At 39.9% G+C, this 13365-nt stretch overlaps 2 protein-coding genes across 2 annotated transcripts; both read right to left on the reverse strand.

Annotated features, from left to right (window-relative positions):
• Positions 1–18: 18 nt before the first annotated feature.
• chic1 (cysteine-rich hydrophobic domain 1) lies at positions 19–4727 on the reverse strand. The gene is made up of 6 exons (XM_010786134.1): positions 4567–4727; positions 3248–3302; positions 2068–2223; positions 1641–1697; positions 1022–1081; positions 19–677 (listed from the first exon to the last, which is right to left on the reverse strand). The coding sequence occupies exons 1-6, from the start codon at positions 4710–4712 to the stop codon at positions 627–629; spliced, it is 525 nt and encodes a 174-aa protein (XP_010784436.1). The 5' UTR covers positions 4713–4727; the 3' UTR covers positions 19–626.
• A 1468-nt stretch (positions 4728–6195) lies between these two features.
• cdx4 (caudal type homeobox 4) lies at positions 6196–9682 on the reverse strand. The gene is made up of 3 exons (XM_010786133.1): positions 9161–9682; positions 7728–7873; positions 6196–6544 (listed from the first exon to the last, which is right to left on the reverse strand). Exons 1-3 carry the CDS (start codon positions 9594–9596, stop codon positions 6314–6316), a joined length of 813 nt encoding a protein of 270 aa, XP_010784435.1. The 5' UTR covers positions 9597–9682; the 3' UTR covers positions 6196–6313.
• Positions 9683–13365: the final 3683 nt, after the last annotated feature.

Consider the following 13365-nt stretch of genomic DNA (forward strand, 5'->3'; position numbering starts at 1 on the left):
GTGTGCCTTGGCAACATTATATTTACAGGTCAAGTTTTATACTAGCTAGCTCCCAGGTACAGAGGGTCAAATATAAAGAGAACACAAGGTGAGGACGTACACTGTACGCTAGGCAATGTCAGCCATCCCATCTTCTTGCAAAGAACTGGATTCAAACCCAACAACCAGCATTTTAATGGACTGACTTGTTGAGGAACCCAGGGCCTTCCTCCTCCTCCTCTTCCTCTTACATGTTATTTAAAAACAAAAGGTCATACATAAGGCAAGGACAGTTTGGGAAGGTGGAGGCGTCACATTCTTTGCAAGGGATTACTGATATCATGGATGGGATGAGCTGATGGTTCTTTGGGGTAAATGCACTTTTGGAGAGTTTCACTTATTTGTCACATGTAACAAAAAAACACATCCGAGTGCAACGAAGGGGACATGTCTGGATCTGTCGGGAAAAAGTGCAAAATCTGCTCTAAAGCAAAGTGACAGTGTTGCAAATTCTAATGTACAAGGTACTGGGAGATGTAGGGGGCCGTCAGGAGGGACAGCGGTGCAGACCCTTTTCCAACATACTGTATATACAAGGCACTAAGGAGAAGATTCAAGGGCCACACGTCCAGTCTGTCAACGGCTCCTCAGTCCGGTCTGAATATAGGATATTTGGGTAAGAATTCTATAAGAATCACCTACAGAGAGAGAAATACAAGACAAATCTTTATTTTTGAACAATGGCAAGATGTGTATACATAACGGGAATGCTTTTTTAATTGGGCCTGTCATTTCTTAGGACGTTTGCTTTAATACACCATGTCATTTTGGACTGATTACAAGAATAAATGAGACATGTTGCAGATTGAGTAATCCTATCTCCTAGGAATTATGCCACTCACTTTTTTTGAGAATGTTAAAGATATTTTACAGCATTATTTATCAATAAATCAATAAAAACAGTTGCTGCTTAATCACTAATATAAATAATACAGTAACTGTCTAATCATTCATAGGCAGTTTGTTCGGTCAGCCTACTTACATATTCCATCATATTGCTGCTTTCACATTTTCTTTTACTGAGTTTCCAGTGCAGCCCCAGCTGATGAGAGAAGAAAAGACACAGACACAATGAGTGACCATCCCTCTCCTTCTCAAACACACACACACACACACACACAAAGACACACACACACACACACACACACACACACACACACACACACACACACACACACACACACACACACACACACACACACACACACACACACACACACACACACACACGAAAATCTGTCTGAAATCTCCCCTTCAGTGTCGGGGGCATTTGGGATCAGGGCTGTCTGGCCTGGCCGGGGTCAAACTGTGGCCAGACACCCTGAAGAGCTTCCTTTATGCCTCTGCACAGCTACTAGCAGTAATTTGTTGCTGCGAGACAAAACAAAATTAACACGGCCTTTTACTGCTGACCTCACGGCCCTCTCAGACCTCCAGCTCCAGATCTGACGCAGCTCTGAGAGACTCGCGTGGCAGGTTAGAGTTTCCAAAACAGATTAATGGTCGTTATCCGTCACGATGATACTCAACTTGCGCTGCTCACTGACACGGACACTTAAGCACTTTCACACAGGTGCTAAAGTGCAATCTGTCATCCTCACCTTGTGGTATAACCGGTTATTTTCCCACTCTAGCAACTTATGAATGGACCGTCTTGTCTGTAGGAAAAGAGAACAAATATGTGTATGTTAATGCGAGCAAATACTTTACAGGTATCAGTAAACCACCACAGTGTCAGGATTTATGGACTACACTCCTGAATTACCAGCTAGTAATTTCCACTTTGTTGCCATTACATGTGAGTGGTAACACCACCTTTAAATGACACACCCTTGAACAGAGCAGGAGAGGAGCTGTGCAGTGCAATGTGTCATTTCTACACAGAGCCACTAATTGAACAGGAGTTGTTATTACCCTCTACACTCGGACCAATGCGGCTGAATTGCTATAACAGCCCCTGAGTAATCAGCGCTGATGTAAGGGAGAGTTAAACTGTCCGACTGGTGTCACAGGAGGTCTGGGACTCACTCTCTTGTTGAGGCAGATAACAGGCCACAGACTGCAGCCTACTGTACAGCAGCAGCACAGGCAGCCACAGAGAAGCCACTTCACATTCACAGGCAAGTTCTTCTTCAAGCAGCCGTTCACCCTGGTGATGCTGGTTTTGAATTCCTCTGGCGCAACCTAAAAAAAGAAGAAGAAGAAGAAGAAGAAAGATTGTATGTGTGCATACCAAAATATACTCCTAGAGGCTCTATGTAGTTGGGAGGTTTATCAGACAATTGAAGCAATAACCTAATTACTAAGTGCAAGAGGGGGAGAGAAGTGTTTGTAGGTGGTGCTGACATGAAAAGATCCCTAATTTGCTCAAAATAAAATCTGTGCACAAAGATCAAAGAGCTTTAGAAAAACCAACAGGTAGATATTTGCAGATGTTGTTCAGAGATGAGATCTCTAAAGACTATGCCTCTGATTTGCTAACCTAGCTCCAGACTGTTCAAGGCAAGGAGGGACTCAAAGGAGAGATAAGCTCAGTGCCTGTGGCTGCGCCGGCCTAACAACTTGAATGGATGCTCATTCCTCGCTGAGTCTGTACGCCATAAAACGGGGGTCGTAATCTTTTATGACAGGATGCAAAGGTCTCTTTGCAAACAGCCAAAGACCTCAGAATAAAGCCCAGCAGGGCCTGATCTGCAACCTTCAATCATCATAATTGTGACCTCATCAATCACATGTCACCCTGGGTCACAATACTGAAGGTACTTTTTATTGCACCACACTTCCCTCGGCCTGCTCTTACCCCTGCAGCCTTTTTGTGTTTCTGCGTCCGACCCAGGAAGCTTTCCTTTCTTGTCTACGGCCGAGTCTTCATTTCATTATTTTATCACCGGGAGCTGGACCCTCCAAAACACTGGGGTCCCCGCCAACTGATCCCCATAGACGGCTTACTCATTTACAGAGCTGGACAGCAGCACATTCAGGCTCTTTTCTATACACTGTGGTGCGTTACTTGAAATGCAGCTCGGTCAGATCAAAACCACTCTGGGAGGTTTGAATGGGGCAGTTTGGGGAAGTTGGGGCAGTTAAAGGCCCAACAGAACAATTGGATCACTGTGGCTTTAATTGCTTTTCAAATTCTTTCTACTTGGAATTGAACACAAAGCAGCCTGCAGGAATGAAGTGCAAGAAACTGAAAAAGCAACTGTACCTTTCCCGTGAGAACAGAGGGAAACTCTGTGTCAAATCTGTTGCTCAGTCCAAACCTGGAAACAGACAAACAAAATGTGAGCATTGATATACAAATTAAAATGTATCTTAAAATAAGAACACAATATGCTATTAAAATGAACATAAGAACAAAAATAGTCCAGAGAAAAATATATTTAGTTTGACACATGATGAGACTTAACGTGCTTGTTCACAAACTATACAGTAATAGTTGGCATTATGAAGAGTGGTACATTAAATCACCCACACATACACATGGATGGCAGTCCAGATGAGTAAGCAAGGACTTACAACCTTCCCCAAAAACATTTACAATTTATAACTAGGGGGATAGGCTTTCAAGCTTTCTATAAGATGTCAGACTCTAACTTATTAAACAAGTGGGCATACTATCCACATATTTATCAAAAGTTGTAAAAAAAAAAAGAAGAAGTATATAATATATATATTGAAACACCAACAAAGGCCAGGGATAATCTCTGTTGGTCTGTTGGATATATTGTAGTATATTGTATTTAACTTTGCCAGAATATTTCCTCATGTTGGTCTTTCCTGGAAAATTCAAAGCTCAACTATAACTTTGTGAAAAGTAACGGATAATGTTGAGTTTTAAAATGTATATCCCCACTTTATGTCTAAAAATCCAACTTAAAGAAATGTTGCAAGCTGGGACTCAGCATCTGCTAGTCAGGTTAAAGCTGTGGCTGATATTTTGATGAGAATGACAGTAATGAACCTTTTTTTGCTTGTAGACTTTTGTTATGAATAAAACTCACTTAATACAACATATTGGACGACTAGCTTTACTTTTCACCCTGTAGATGTTTAAATGTTGGTCAATAAGCTGAAATACCCACGTAAACAATGATGAAATCTGCAAAAAAGGCCACTTTAGACAATACTTCAGCCGGTGATTTTGTGTTGACTTTAAAGATAAATTATTATGTCCAGTAATTATGTTTTAGTGTCGGTAAAGTACACATTACAGCCACAGATGTATAGCTAACGGTTCCCCACATGTAAACTTCCTAACTCATCTCAGTTTAACTCATCAAAATCGGTTGCTAGTCAACCACATTCATGGTTGCCATAGTGCCATGGATATATGACTGTTACCGTTGGTTTACGTGTGAATATTGTTAAAACCAACGGTCCCCTTGAACAAGCCCTTAGCTAACTGTTGTTATGTTTTGCGTTAGCTAGCAGGCTAGCATGAGCTAACCAGGCTAAAGGATGAAGAAACCAAAACAACAAAGCGTCCCGGCGGACAGACCGGAGCGCGGACAAGGCTCTGCTTACACTGTGATGTGTCCGGCCCCTCGCATCACCACGGGCTCCAGACAGTATCTGGGCAAGTGTTCCTCACTCACTACCTGCTCATCCTCTTCGTCTTCCAACTCATAAATGGTATCAAAGTCCGCCATGTTGGGTAGTAAGACGCTCATGACGTCTGCGGCGGAGGGGCTGCGCGCTGACGTACGAGCCTGCGCGCTGAGCCGGAGTTTATGGAAAGTAATGATCGCCCCTCAGAGGGACCAGAGATGATTTATCACCAAAACTAACATGACATCTGTGACACATGGCTTGCATATATAATAGATGGTAGTGGAGTCTATTCCCATAAAATATTAACTGTTTGTAACATAATCGAAATAATAAAGGCCATATATTAAACGTGTTTACATGTTTATTATCATCAGGGAATACACTTCTTAAAGACATGGACAGTCAAAGTCAAGAAAGTCAGTCTAGCCACCTTCCAATTAACATGTCACTTGTACTAATTGCACACTTTAAACCAATAACTCTGAGCCAGCCTCACTTTAAGTAGCCAAAAACACACCTATCTGAATAGGCTATGTTACAATGTTTTAGTCTATAATTAGATGTAAATTCCCTGTCATTGAATGCTAAATGAAAGTCCACCCACTGATGACATAATGCCTTTTTTGTTGTTGTTTTAGACATGTATATTATATTTAGAATTAGATTTAATATAACAGGTGGCTTACCATTAACCACTATGTTGATTGCTTTATTCGTTTGTGGACACTTTTACTGTTTGGGGAAGTAACGTGTGGGCCATTTTGCAGACTATGAAACATGCATTAAAGGTGTTGGTAAAAAAGGTTAATTAGAAAGTCTGGTATTGCGCTTTAGCTTGTATTACACAGTCTATTCAGGCTTTGCATAATAGCCAAATTAAAAATAAATGCATTGAGTATGCATTTGCTCACGGTTGTAAATACAGTTTTGGAAAGAGATAGCCAATTGTTGCAATTTTCTTTTGCACAATTACATCACATTTTCAAATAGGCAAAGTAATAAACTACATCTTGCTTACAGCTATTTTGAGGCTTAACTTGTTCTTTATCTGAATTTGTAACTTGCAACAATATGAAGTATAGCCATAAGCCGATGGAGGAAAATGGCTTGCATGCTGTAGATCTGTAAAATACTCAAGAAAAATATAAAATAAAAAAACGTAATGCAATGGTTATCCAAAAGTTAGCAATATTCAGAAATAATAGAAATGACAGGTGTACTGTAAAACAACATTTTATTTACATTTTGCCATGAAACGACCGTTCTACCTGTATCATTAACAGCTGTTCCCTGCTTTACTAAAGCGGATAATATTGTGCTGAAAACGTGTAAATGATTTGTCAAGTCAAAGCCGTTTGCATGGCGAGCTACATACAATCCAGTTTAAAAACTTCATTAAAATGTCCCTGAATTCTCATTTTATTCACATACACTTCTTCACATACAAAAAACGATATTTATATCTTATTAACTCACAAACAAATTTAAAGCTTTTAAGTTTGAAACACGTCGATTTTTTAGTTTTTCTTTTAAATCCCCACGTTATTAGAACTATTCTATATTAATTAAAAAAAAGCAATATTTCAAGAGCCTCCAGTATTTCGTTGCTATAAATGAAATCTTTATCCACAGCTTGGTGCTTCAGGACGTGAGTTCAGATCCAAGTGTCCTGTCAGCGTGTCGGAGTGCTCAGTTTTGTTACATGGTCCGGAGTGAACTGTTACAGATTCACAGTCACTTGCTGTATATTCCTGATAGATGACATGTTCATTCCCGGAGGAGGGTACATAGAGTTGTGGATGTCCGAGGGACTGAGCGAGCCCGGCACCGGCAGGGGGCTCACTGATCCCGGGTCACTGTGCACAGACCCCCCACTGCCGTCAGACTGACCCAGCTTCTTCTTGATCATTTTCCTCTCCTTGGCTCTGCGGTTCTGAAACCAGATTTTCACCTGAAAATAGGCGTAAAGAAAATCAGATTGACTTTACATTTTGGGCGTGGGCAACTTCGTTTACTCTCCAAGAAATTCCAAAACCCATGAACAAATATTCAAAAAGAGCTAACAAAATACACAAATTGTTATTCCTGGTAAAAATTATTTATTTGTATAATGACTTAGAATAATGAACATTGAATAGCCTATGTTAAGGTCAATTTTGTATGCAGAACTTAAAGGTAGGGTATAAGAATGGAGAAACCAACTCGAGTAAGCTAGAATTTGAAAGTAGGCTACACAACCGAAAAAAATCTGCCCCTTCCTTCAGACTTCCTTACAGATCCCCTCCTCCAACACACACGAACGCGCACATGACCTATGATGGCACGAGATAAGTTTGTGCACGAGATGGAAGGCTGACAGGCAGGTAGGCCATCCAATTATCTGCCGCGGGCCGAGGAAGATAATTGGACCTGCTTTTTACAGCCCCACGGCTTCCACAGATGAAATATTTGTATATATTTATTGTCAAAGCATTTAATGTATTCATTGCTATCGGCACGTTAAGAGCATTCAATGGAATATAACAAAAAGTGTTTCTGAAGTGAACTACCTACCCTACCGTTAAAAGCAGAAAATACCAATAATGAACTAATAAAAACATATATAAACTCGTTAAATATACATGCCATTTATTACTAATCCAAAATAAAGTAATAAAATGCCCAATGACAGATGGATATGACATCTAAATATAGTAGCCTAAATATGCGTAGGCTATAATGAAAAGGCCTATATTTCACATTCCATTTGTCATTATTTTCTCTGAACATTCTGAAAAACTGTGAATTTCAAAAATAAAGATTAATACAATGTTGTAATTAAGGATTCGATTATATCATGAAATATGAAATAACTAGAAATATATGTTATATAACAAAAGCCAATTTATCCGGCATCATGGTATCTTTAAATATTCAAAGCAAATGTATTTTAGTCTAATAATGTAAATAAGGTGCCCAATATGTTAATGATAATATTGACTTTAGGCCTCACTTTTTAAGGTAAAAACAAGTCTACATTTGTATGTGCTGTCCATTAATGCTCATACAGATTTCATACATGCCATTTATACATTTTAACAACAATTGCAGTAAAATAAAGCATGCAGATGTATTTAATTCTGATATAAACATACCTGTCTTTCCGATAGACCGAGGTTGACAGCCAGCTCAGATTTCCTCCTGATGGTGATGTATCTGTTGAAATGAAACTCCTTCTCCAGCTCCAGCCTCTGATGGTCTGTGTAAACTACCCTGTATTTCTCCTTCGTTCTTGTTTTACCTGCAAAGGTGACCAAAACAAAACAGCGTTAACATTTGGTTGTTTTCTTCTTCTTTTTTTTTAGCAGCGAGGCTGTTAAATGGAAGATTTACACGGAGGAGGCTGCATGCCAGGACCGGCCTATCTGCACATAGCATCTTTATTAGCTGCCTCTTAAATCCACATCTCTCTGCTTTCTCTTCAGATACGCAAATTGAGCCTTTTCATCTTGCTTTGATGACAACTGTAGTACAGTGCATTTCAAACCCCCAGCGATCAGATCTTCTGCTGACAAGTTAAAAAGAAACGCACTACACAGGAGATAAGACAAACATCTGAAGCGACTTCACAAATAGTGCATTGTTTTACAGGCCTGTTAAAGCACTGTCAACTTTTGTATGTAAGCAAGTTAAACAAAATGGCTGACGATTTCAAATTTTTTTTAAAAGATGGACATCTATATTCCCACAATAGACTATGGGCCAAATTCATTTAATGGATTTAAATAAGCTGGTCGGTTTTATTCTAGGCCTTCAACAGGAACGAATATTAAATCTGTAATTCACGCCAATTTAAAGGCCTACAGTTTGTACTACTACATGTTTCAGACGCAGGCTGTGAAAAAACGTCACTCTTTCCGGTAATATAACTCTTGGAGAGGAAGGGAGGTTAGTGCATATCAAAGTGAAGAGGTGTTAAAAGCAAAGGCCACCGCCTGGATATGACGGATAACACTCCAAACACCAAACAACGTGACAGGGAAGTCGACCTCACATCTCCAGGAATAATGACATTAACATCACAACTGGGCCTGGCGCCGATTCCTCACACCTTTTTATTTCCACCACAGAGCAGCAAACAGTAGAGTGAGCTGCTGGCATTTATACTTTTCAGAATTATTAGATATGGAAAATCTGTCTGCTGCATGTCTCATGCAAATGCATTATTATAATGCACATTCAATCAAAACTTTCAATATTCTCATTCTGGGTATTCTGTTAAATGTAAGTAGCCAGCATTAGGCAAGTGTCAAAAGACCAGGCTTTTCTGCCTTCCATTTATGCCGAGTTTTTACGCACCGTCTCCTTTTGCCATTTCCTTCCAAATATAATCACTTTCGTTCAACTAATGCTTAGTTTTTGTTTTAAAGTAGGCCTAATACATTCGATAGGAAAATGTATTAAAAAAGACAAGGCAAAGTCAAACAACTCGAACAGAAACACAAAACTTGAGTGCGTAAAAGGTTACTGTTGCAAAAACCAAGACAATCGCATAAACCAAGTGTGGCACAATGTTACAATTACTGACCTGTAGATGATGATTGCGCAGTTTTACTCATCCACTGGAAAGAATTGCGTCTTTCTCTATCAGGAGAAAGCTGTGCAACATTAACGTTTTCCGGCGGCGGCTGTAACACCGCAGATCCCGGAGGGTGCATGTGACTGTACTCGGATGAGCAGTAGGGAACCTGTACGGGAGAGGAGTTGTTCATGGGTGCGGGGACAGTATTAGGTGGTCCCAGGCTGTATGCACCCCAGTCTTCCCGTGGAGCTCCATAAGTGGCTCCCCAACTCCCCGCAGACTGTGCGTGCGTTTCCATGTTTGGCACATGATGGTATCCAGTAAAGTCTGGGTACTGAGGTGTAGAAACAAAGTTCTGTGGAGGCATATTGATGCTCGATCTTCTTACTGGCCCTTGGTGATACATGCCAGTTTCTTTATCCAAAATGTATCCCACATACATGATTTGTACAAAAAAGAATTAAATATGATCACAACAGCAAAAGGGAAGATGCAACCGATTTCAAGGCAACATTGTAGCCCTGAAAACTGTTAAAAAACAATCCGTCTGCTGTTTTTATAGTCCAAATGGGTTCCCAGTATGAAATGCGACGTAGTTCCAGTCTGTCTCCAGTCTCACATGATGTGTCTCTGTTGACAAGATGGTAAAGGTATTACTAAGGCCGGCCTGACGTCAGCCAACCCCTCAACTCTTGGCGATTTGCATTCAAATGAAAGTGACCGGTGCTGCTGGCTCAGCTGTCCCCTTGCGCCTGTCCTGTAGCGCGTCATCACCTGACAGTGGGCCTATCCCGAGCAGGAGCTCTGCACTCCGTGAATACATTAACACCACGGCCTATCAGCTGCACATGCTGCACAGACCCGCAATAAACCGAGGCAACACGTCCACAAACGCACCAAGCAAAAAAAGGCCTGTGCGTAATTGCGCACAGATTTATTTGTATTACATTGGAAGCATTCCTTGTTTAGATCTGTTACAGATTATACCACACGTGATTTTGCGTGTTATGTCATAAAGTTGTATCTTTCTATATTAAAAAAACAACAAGTAGCCTATAATTGCTTATGCGTAAAAAACTCTTATTCAACAGTTTCCATCCACGCTTCACGCCCAAATCCCGTTTTTATTTGTTAAGAGATTCACTTGCAAACGAGGTGCAAAGTATGAGAGACCTTTTTCTAGAAGCAAGCCGGACCTTTCGTATTCCGTGTTCACACCTCAAGGTCGCACTTCACAGCTAATTCCGGTTACAAGGAAACTCCAACAACCCCCTCTGTGACAAACAGCGGCCTCGACACATCAGTCACCGCCGTCTCCTGAAGTTACACTGAATTTATTTGTACTGTGGATCGTGTCTAATACGTGTCAGGCGGCTCAGGGCATTAAGTTAAACATCTAAAATACGCTTTTGTCACTCAGTTCCTTTGAAGTTTGTACATGCCACTTTCTCGATGCAAGCATGCACTAAAAACTCAATTAATTCAGGTCACATTCAGTTTATGAAAGCACTAAATCACTGAGCATTGTTCTGAAATGTTAAAGACTAATAAAACAATGCATTTTTTTTTAAAGAACTCAATTTGAGGCCTTAGTCTATAAGCTTTACTCTAGTGCAGTTATATATTCATCATTATAGCCTGCTCACAACATTTAAGGAGCAAACACTTCTACTTCTTCTTTCTTTATATGTTTATGATTTATTTGGCAGGTGTCTGATTTAGCAGAGCTGACCAATTGGCTTGTCTATATAAGTCATACATGCTGATGGTTGTCCCTGACATCCCTGACAACTTTTTATTGACGACAAAATGTGGGAGAGACAGTCTATTCGATTTGCTCTGCCAGTCACAGTCTGATGTGTATGTGTGACTGTGAGTCAGCTGTCTGTTTAAAGACATATCAAGACACAGTCTTTTTGGGAGGCTTTAACAGAGACTTTTTTACAATGAGCAATGTAAAGCTGCCACAATAACTACTACAAACAATGTGTCTCTCAGAGGAGCATAAAAGGAAACTACTGTGTGCTCAACGTAAAAGAGTTTCCTCTCAGGCCTCAGGGTGATGTATAACACTTTATGCACAAAGATCTTTTGAACAATTTACCTGTTTTTCACATTCAGCATTATAAATCTTGAGCGTTTTTTCTTCTTAAACGGCTCCCATTAAGGGGTTTCATGCATAGACTTTCATCTCTACACTGTACTGTATTTGATCTCAGAGTACTCAGTTCTGTCTTGCTGTTTCCACAGTGTGTGGCTTGTTCAGATTCATTGCTGCCCTCTTGTGGATGTATGTAGAACTACCGCTGCTGTCCTGATCTTTGTGATCAGTCTGATTGCATTAGTGGTGGAAACTAAATAAGTTACTAACTAACTCACTTACTAAATAAACGTACTGAAGTGCTGTACTTAAGTATACGTTTCAGATAAGTGTACTTTAATTGAGTATTTCCCTCTTCTGCTACTTTATACTTCTACATGTACCATTCAGAGGCAAATATCAGATATCTTAATGTTAATAACACCAAACATATTCAACAAATTAGGTTTACATTTTTTGTTTTAAAATGTTACAAAGTTATTAGAATGGGCTGCTGCAATATTAAATTCATGTACACATTAATGCATCAATAATTATAATCTAATAATGTATTTCATACTTGTGAAATGGGAAAATCTATTTTCTAAAAGTATTTTGTGACATAAATCAATTGTTTGAAAAGTACTTCAAACGGTAGTATAACCGTAGCTTATAATTTATAACTGATAAAAAATCAGGGTACCTCTTCCATCACTGCTCACCTCTAGAGGACGGTCACCACCAACACACATATTTAAAGATTTCTACCATAATGTACACCCCATTTAGATAACTACAGAAACTGCATTCTGCATAACAAGTTACTGTGATAATAACATGTTAAATCCACATGCTGCAGTCTGACTGCTTCTAGGGCATATATTAAAACCAGTCTTCTAAAATTCCATTAGATTAAAGCCCTAACATTGTCATCATTTAAAGTATATGTTTATCCTCAGAGGCCTTTTGAGTAAACCTTTAATTTGACTTACTATAAAGAAATGAAACAACACATTGAAAGAGAAACCATCTGACAGACCAATCTTGATTAAATATGAGAATGTGATTAGGAAATAGGAAACAGTCAACCTAATGAGTAATGAGAGGAATTGTGATTATTTATAAAATAATCACATGGCATTTAATTGTAGGATATCTCAAACCACATGATTGCATGAACACAGCGGTGATTGAGAAACATAAAGAAAAGAAAGTAAAAAGGCTTGGAAAAGCAGCAGAATATTTTAACTGCAAACTTTTGAACTAACTTGATGGTGAATGATCTGTTGCCATGCCAATGGCATTTGATGACATCCGATAATACGCTTAGATGCGTTGATGGCTGCATCGTTACCAAACCTGTGAAGTTTTGGGCTGTTTGGAGCATTTTCACTGAAGTTATGAGAAAACCGTGTTTCATGGCGAGCATTGTGTTGCCATGCCAACGGAATTTGAAGAAATTTCAAAGCTGTCCAGTAGATGTCTTCACGGCTGGACTGTTAGCACACGTGAAGTTTGAGCACTTTTTGAACATTTTCATAGGAGTTATAGCGACATCGTCTTTTATGGCGAGGGATGCGTTTCCATGGAAACGGCATATGATGAAACCCCATAATTGACATAGATCTGTTGAGGGCTGGACCGTTAACCATTATCTGAAGTGTGGTGCTGTTTTGACCCTTTTCATAGGTGTCAACATCGTGTTTTATAGCGAGGGATGAGTTTCCATGGAAACGGCATATGGTGAGATGTCGGATTTGACTTAGAGCTGTTGAGGCATGGAGAGGTGATATACAGGTGAAGATTGTGGGACGACCGGACCGTGTCCATTGGAGCTACAGCGACATCGTGTTTTATGGCGAGGGATGCGTTTCCATGGAAACGGCATATGATGACACCCGATAATTGACGTAGTGCTGTTGAGGGCAGGACCATTAACCATTATCTGAAGTCTGCTGCTCTGAGCATGTCAGTTGGAGTTATGACATCATCGTGTTCCATGACAAAGGTGTTTATATGTGAGCTAACTATGTGTCCAGAGATCAAAGGTTTCCATGGTGATGTACAGTAATCAGTGAGAGGAGAGCATTTTCATTGTTCTGAATGAGAGATAAACCTCTTACATGTAAAC

This window comes from Notothenia coriiceps, unplaced genomic scaffold, assembly GCF_000735185.1.
Source record: "Notothenia coriiceps isolate Sejong01 unplaced genomic scaffold, NC01 NC01_scaffold00028799, whole genome shotgun sequence".
Classification (NCBI taxonomy): domain Eukaryota; kingdom Metazoa; phylum Chordata; class Actinopteri; order Perciformes; family Nototheniidae; genus Notothenia; species Notothenia coriiceps.